The sequence below is a fragment of the Wolffia australiana genome, chromosome 11, assembly GCF_029677425.1.
Source record: "Wolffia australiana isolate 7733 chromosome 11, ASM2967742v1".
Taxonomy (NCBI): Eukaryota; Viridiplantae; Streptophyta; class Magnoliopsida; order Alismatales; family Araceae; genus Wolffia; species Wolffia australiana.
The window spans coordinates 10,912,338-10,919,968 of NC_135845.1; the positions used below are offsets into that span (position 1 = coordinate 10,912,338).

Here is a 7,631-nt window from a genome sequence, read left to right on the forward strand (position 1 = left end):
TTTTCGTCTTAAAGTTTGCCCTTTTGAAAATTATTTTAGTCCTTTTATCAAACAAAGCTTCAACAAATGAAGAGAAAACTTCATGATCCTGTTGTGCGTGGCCTGATTAAGACGATGGCAGAAGGCAATTGCAAGCAATTATTTATTATCAACTAAAACAATATGTTTAACAGAAACGTAATTTGTATTTTTCCAGTACTTGATAGACAATGAAATTAAATTATATTTAATTTTCTTCAGAGATAATCAAGGAAAGAAATTATCACGGCCACACTGCCCAAGACAAAATTCCATATCTTGGCAGGTGGGGTAAACGAGCATTGTTCTGATCGAACGGCGGAAGATCCTGTAACCCAAGAAAATCCCTTTTCGGATCGAACTTCTTGGGGAGATACCCATCACAGTTGCTCCGAAAGATTCGTTCTTGGTTCGGTCGGCTCTGTCACTTGATCTTTCTCGTGGGTTGATGATCAGGAAGCAAGTTTTTGCTTGGAATGCGAGATGGGTATCTGTTTAAATCTCCGAATAAGTGCTATTTAATTCTTAAATCTGCGGGTTTTCATCCATGAAAGTGGGTGGTGGAGCGAGTCAGGCGATGGCTCTCTCTGTCGGGCCGTCATCGATTTCCATTTTTCGCTCTTCTCTTTCGCCTCAGAGACAAGTCCAGGTATTTTGCACCGGTGGATATCGCTTTCTTTGTTCTGAGAGTCTGAGAATTCCACAGTTTTCGGATATTTTGTTTCTTTGTTGTAATGGGAGATTTTGTTGTTCCCCTGCTGTTATCTGATGCGAGTATGCATGCGTTAGTAATTTTGGATCATGAAAAGAAACACAATGAGTATTTGTGTTTTATAATATTCAATTACGGATGGATCTGTATAAAATACACAAACCATATCCTCCCAACTCAAGTGCCGCATGCATAGATCTTTGTACTTTGTTTTTTTGACATTTCATATTTTTTCATTTGATGATAAAGTTACGGGAATGGGGTATTCAAGTTGAGATTGTCTAAATCTTATTCACTACCATTTTTATTTCATAAACTATCTTCGGCATGCTTAGGTGTCATCAATTTGAAGCTTAGGTGTCATCAATTGGAAACTTACGTGTCTCCAATTTGAAATTTGAAACGTAGGTGTCTTCCATGGATGTGAATGCTTAGTTGTCTTCAATTTGAGATTCTCTAAATCTTATTCTCTACCGTTTTTTATTTCATAAACTATCTTCGGCTCAAGAAAATTTTCCCAATAAAAGCTGAGGCGATAAAGAATGAAACTTACCGTCGTTTTTTGAATTTCAAGCCCATTCATTGGAGAACCATGGAAGCAATCAAGTTCGGATTGTTCAGTAACATGAGAGGTACTTAATTCATGTCTCAATGCGTGTTGGCATATTTATGGGTTAAGTTTTTTTTCATTTTTTTCATCAGGATCATCATATTATTACAGATTCAGATCTGTTGATGGGCGTGAGAATTTGGTTAGAAATATTTATTTTGCTAATGCAACCTCCGGGAATCAACGGCCAAATGATGAACTGAGTAATGATGTCGATGCCATAAATGGCATGAATGATGTGGATGACATTAATGATGATAATGATACGGATGTGTACAGCGACAGTGACCTGGTAGAAGGAAACTCGGAAATTACTTCGGTTCAGAGTTCGGTAAAGTCAGATTCTGATGGACCTTCTGTTACTTCTGACGATTCGAAGGAAGATGAAAAAGTTTCCAGTCCTCGAAATGACTCATCAAATATATTTTTGTTCATTGGCCCCACTGCGCTGGTAGCCTCCTTGGTTTTTCCGTCTTTTTACTTGCGAAGAATACTCTTGGCCATTTTTGAGGACTCACTTTTCACAGGTAATTGCTCTTTTTTCGTCAAAGAAAATTTCCTTTTAATTTGCTTAAACCTCAAATTTACAGAGCTCTCAATTCAACTTATTTTTTTTTTGAGGAAAATAGAGAGAGTCCCCCAGAATAGGGACCCCCCGTTGCCATTGATATAATGACATAGAAAATCAAGTCATGCATTACAAGGGGGACGAAATCAGGGGGCCACAGCCACCTCTCTTCCAAAAATTTGCCAATCCCCTAGCGTCGTCTCAATTCAACTTATGAACTCTTTCGCATACAAACTTGAGGTTATATGAATATAAAGTTTGATAATGATTTTCCAACGTGAGCTATTTTACTAGATTACGTTTGTTTTTGGGGATCAAGCTGCCTGACAGCTTACATGTCAAGAGTATTGATTTTCTTATTGATAAAGTTGATTAATACTGAGGTTTTGCTTGAAATTTTATGCTGAGGGATTACTTGGAAATATTTTCCCCTGGTATTGAACATTTATCCAAAGACAAATGAATCCCTTGCTCTACATCACATATCTTCCCTGGGGATCTCCGTTATAATGTCTAGATTTTTATCATGAGCTTTTGTGATCATAATTAAAGTTTTTCTTTGCTTCTGATTGCCCATTAATACAACCGATCAATTCTTCTGTCTGTATAAATAAGCTTTATTGTATTGTATGTGTATTTTCTCTCTTGGAGGATTAGTAATTTCGTAAGATGTACGTAAAATTTTACTGTTTAGGAATCAAAAGTGTGTTCTCATGTAAAACCCAGTCAGTCACGGGAAGTTTGAGCAAGATTTGAGTGGACTAAATGGTAGGAAGTAATTTGGATTTGATCAAAGTTAAAGATTAAAGCTAATTTGTTACAAAAAGGGAGAAAGACATTTCCTACTTTCTTCAGTTCTGTTGTATATGTTGCTGAATTATGCTTTGGCAAACAATATTTTGGATGTTGTTATCTCTCTGAATATTTTCTTCCCATTTGTGACAAATCCTGGACATGCTGGTATGCTTTGTCATTCTGATCCTTCATTTGTTAACCTTTAACACTCAATAACAGAAATTATGTTTGATTTTGATAAGATCCCAAACATCTCTTGGGGGTATTTGGATGGTGGATGGTTGATACATCCCTGATTGGATTCTTCATGTAACCCAACTTGGTGTCAATGAGCCCTACGGAGGATCTCCCAAAATTCTCTGATACCAAAATATTTGTGGTTACCAATTTGTTCGGGTGACCGCCTCATATGTTTTCAAAAAAAAATAATCACCATATAACCCGTTTAGCCATTGTTGCCCATTAGGGTAATTTTGATCATTCCCCTTCGTACATGCAATTCCCTTTAATAGGGCAGCCCTACTTTTTAGTAGGGAAGCCAAGAAGTAAAAGGTAAGTTGCAAGGGGAGTTCTATCCTTGTCTCTTCTGTCTTTTGTATCTCAGTTCCCTTATCCTCCCTTATGATCCCCTCGCCCATGGTCGTCTCTGTTTTACTGCATCTTGAAGTGGTTTGTACGGGATTGATCCCTGCCTCCATTTGACCCCTCCCTTTTCCCCTTCAAGGTTCGTATCACTATATTTCCTTTTCCCTCATACATTCTCCCACATACCCCTGAATAGAAATTCTAGATCTAGTGAACTACATGCCATTATTGTGCTAACCCAATAGTAGAGCCACTTAGGTTCCTTTATCTAGAAAATAGAAGAAATACCTTCGGCTTTGCTGGGGGTTTCAAATTTGTCTGTTTATGCTCAGTTCTTCATAATCTTTGTGAGAATGTTTCTGTGGATCTGATTTGATCTTATACCCTCAAGAGTATCTTCAGTGCTTTGGTCTATTAGGGACATTTTCATCATTTGGTGTTTAGGGTAGTTTAATCCTTTCTCTTTAAATACTTGAAGCCTTATATAACCCTAGTAGCTGTATCAATCTGTTGTATGTCTAGTCTGTGATTTCCAAAGAAGAGAAACAGAGTGTCTTAAGGCCCTGAAATAGAAGTTAAGGGAGGAGAGAAAGAAGAGGTTCCCCAGGTCCGAGAGGAGAATGGGAATGGCAAGAGGATGATGAAGGATCACCAAGGGAAAGGTTGCTGCTCTCCAGAGGATGCCGTTGAGTCTGCAGAGTGAGAGGAAGAAAGAAGGCATGACCAGCTAGGGCAGAAAGGGACAGAATTGGTAGGGTTTACTCACGTCCGGGCTTCTGCCTCCAAGATCATTTGGGAAGGCATTAGAAGGCCGGCTGGTGCGATGTTGGGTCTGAGTTTGGTTTCGGTTTCCTGAGTGGGCCCGGTTTTACCACCGGCCTTTTCCGATTCCTAGATCTGACTTCAGATCATATCATTCGCAGCCACATAGGAAGGAAGTCAAGAATTAAGCCAACCTAGTGCTTGGCTGACCTTCTCATCCTCACTCTGTCTCAGTGCCATCCCCTTGACTGCCCAGTGATTCCCTCTCTCCTGTTATCGCCTCATCAGATATTCAGCGAGCCACCGACTAATCCCATCATTACCCCATGGCAGTGTTCTTCCCTCCATCGTTGTCTCTATGCTGTCATCCTCTACATTTTGCCTCTAAAGAAGTATTTTTCCTGCCGGATCAGCAATAGCCCTCTCATCCTCTCGTCCAGGTAGTGATCTTGCCGCCAGTCTTCCTCCTCTATCCCTATATTTCCTTATAAGAACTCTAGGGTTCTTATCAGAATCTTGGTTATTCTGGGTCTGTCTTCCGATCTTGCTAAGCGTCAGCTTATTTCTGGGTCACATGTCCAGAAAATTGGTGACTAGGGCAGCAGTTTCTGCCCAGTCTATTAGATCTAGATTATCTTCATCTGTTTGTGTGACAGTGGTGAGTATAGCAAACCGAGGCATCCTGTGAAGTGACAAAATAACGATTTGCATACTCCTTGTACTTAGGTGTCGACTACGGATCAAATGTTTTGTCTGATTGACCAGGAGTTTGAGCAATTGTGATCGGTTGGAAACATGTTAATCCAACCAATGTAACACTCTCTCTCTTTCTTCCTCGCATGATCCATCAGAAAAATAAAAAAACCCCTTCAATATGATCAGATGCATACATAAGGATGGACCATCTCATTCATATCTGTCTTTTGATCAATTGAAGGGTTGGATCTTATTAGACTGATCGAATTGCATCAAATCGAAACAAAAAAGTTATTCTTTCTCGGTAGCTCTCTTGGTCTATCTCTTTCTTGTTTCTGCTATCGGCGATCAGCCACAAAGATATATACCATCCCGAATTTCAGAAACTGCCTATAATGTATTACAGAATATTCAGAAGATATATCTAATTGGACCCATTGGCCCATTCCACTTAAGGGACTGTTGGAACTTCTTTTGGATGCCCTAGCTTCACTGAGAATCACTTGAGGAAGATCGAAGCCAGACATCATCGGTCGAGAGAAGAGGCAGATGAAACAGCATGAAAAAGGAGAAAAAGCTGTATACCGTTCACTAGGGCAAAACGCCCAACATAAAGTGCGCTTCGTTCGGATCTTAAAATTCGAACCGGATTATTACAACGGTCTTATTGCATGGCCGTTAGAAGGGCAAAAATGCAAAATTACAAAATATGAGGATAGTAGTATAATACGAGATTCTAACAGGGACCAATCTAATAGATCTGTCCAATCCTCACTTTAATCATCTGCGACAAACCTTCCTCTTGATGAGATCTATCTAGATCTGGCTGATCAGGGGCATTTGAACAATCAAATTTTTTTATTGGGTCTGATCTGACCCCAACTTTCATGGCAGCAGACTTGTATGTTTCTGCAAAAAGATATATGATACGTTTCTTCGTATGGAATAAAGTGCATGAATATCTTATTAAATGATGCATATTTTGTGTCCTTCGTTGAATCTGGGTCTGAGAGTTTTTATTTTTGAAAAAAAAGGGTCTGAGAGTTTTTCCACTATAGTGAGAAACAATTTCAAGTGGCATACTAATCTCTGTCTTTGCGCCCAGATTTCCTCATCTTGTTCTTCACAGAAGCTCTCTTCTATGGAGGGGTCGCAGTCTATGTGTTGCTCACCGATTATGTGTATCGGAATCAAAATCCGGCAGCATCTAACTCTTTTGGACAAATAAATACCAATTTTGGGCTTCGTGTTCTTTCTGTTGCCACCTTGGTTCTTAGCCTTATAATACCTCTGGTCACGATGGGCATGGTCTGGCCCTGGACTGGCCCCGCAGCCTCCGCGACCCTCGCCCCCTACCTTGTTGGGATCGTTGTGCAGTTTGCATTTGAACAGTATGCACGTTACAAGAGATCAACTTCATGTGCAATCATCCCCGTCGTTTTTCAGGTGAGAATCTGCAGTCCATGTTAAATATTTGTTAACTTATTGCTGTGATTTTTTCTTCTGACAGAAAATTTAAGGCTTGAAGAAAGATCCACAGAAAACTGCTCTTTTGGTTCGCTATGATGATGAAAACTTTTATTAGAGTTTCATTGGATCTATTGTTCGTGCCCGTTCATCTGTTTAAGTACATTCGTATAGTCCAGGTCATAGGCACCGTTGACTTTGCCTCAGACTTAGGTTTTATGTTTATCTGATTTGTATATACTCTTACTATTAAAATTTGTTCATTAATGATGATGAAAAAGTTTATTTGCTTTTTTATTTTATTTATCTATTGTTCTTTAATGATGATAAAAAGGTTTATTACATTTTCATTTGATTTTTGTTCATGGGTGATTTGTCCATTTCTTTATATTAGTATAATCTAGATCATAAGTGCTGTTGACTTTGCCGTAGTCTAAGTTACATGCATATCGAAAGCTTCATTAAGTGGACTGACACTCTTTTGAACGTATATAGCAAAACCTATGCACCCACTTGTCTCTATAATTTTTTGGGAAAATAAAAAAAAACGTAGAGGATGAATTTTGCTAAGAGAAAGGCAATGCTGCCTCCTTGAACTCCTTTTTTTATGGACATAAATTCTTACTAACGCATACTGCAAAACCAAAGCACCATTAATCTCAATCTTCTTCTATGAAAATACGGAATCCTTGAAGTTGAAATTGATTTTTCATGTGGGTCTCCTGGTCCATGATACTGCCACTAGATTTAGCCTTCCTACGTTCTGATTCTATTCTTGGGCAAAGTTCCGGTTATGTCGCCAAGACCTGTAGGAAATAAAAAGAAACCTCCATCAGCAGAAATTAAAGTACGAACCTTTTTTGGACGCATTTCAGAAGCTCAATTAAGTGAACATACATTATTATCGACGAATATTACAAACTTAAGCACCATTGATCTCTATCAGTTTTTGTGAAAAGACCGAATCATAGGAGCTGAAATTATTTCTTTGTGGGTATCCTGGTCCATGATATTGGCACTAGCTTGAGTAAAGTTTGGGTTATATCGACAAGACCCATAATAAAGAAATAACTCTATATTAAAATTTTAAGTTCCGACCCTTTTCCTTACCCTTATATTTCTGATGATGATTGATGGGTTTGATGCAGGTGTACAGGTTGCATCAGTTGAACAGAGCCACACAGCTGGTGACGGCACTATCCTACTCTGTGAGAGGAGTGGAGACGACGGCGCAGACGGTGGCAATAAACAACTCTCTGGGCACTCTCTTGAACGTTCTCCAGCTCCTCGGAGTCATCTGCATCTGGTCCCTCTCCAGCTTCTTGATGAGATTCCTCCCTTCTTCAACCTCTCTGGAACCCTAACTGACACATCTGGCCTCCCCTCCAAAACATGAAGAAAAGGTTTTTTCCTCTGCA

The 7,631-nt window shown here is 39.3% G+C and overlaps 1 protein-coding gene across 2 annotated transcripts; it reads left to right on the forward strand.

The window, feature by feature from the left end:
* Positions 1-287: 287 nt before the first annotated feature.
* LOC144709475 (uncharacterized) lies at positions 288-7,631 on the forward strand. 2 transcript variants are annotated; one of them, XM_078583039.1, is made up of 5 exons: positions 288-667; positions 1,239-1,362; positions 1,433-1,867; positions 5,852-6,192; positions 7,362-7,631. In XM_078583039.1, exons 1-5 carry the CDS (start codon positions 566-568, stop codon positions 7,575-7,577), a joined length of 1,218 nt encoding a protein of 405 aa, XP_078439165.1. In that variant the 5' UTR covers positions 288-565; the 3' UTR covers positions 7,578-7,631. The 2 variants fall into 2 exon arrangements, with proteins under 2 accessions (XP_078439165.1, XP_078439166.1); XM_078583040.1 differs by having other exon boundaries at positions 290-667; positions 1,305-1,362.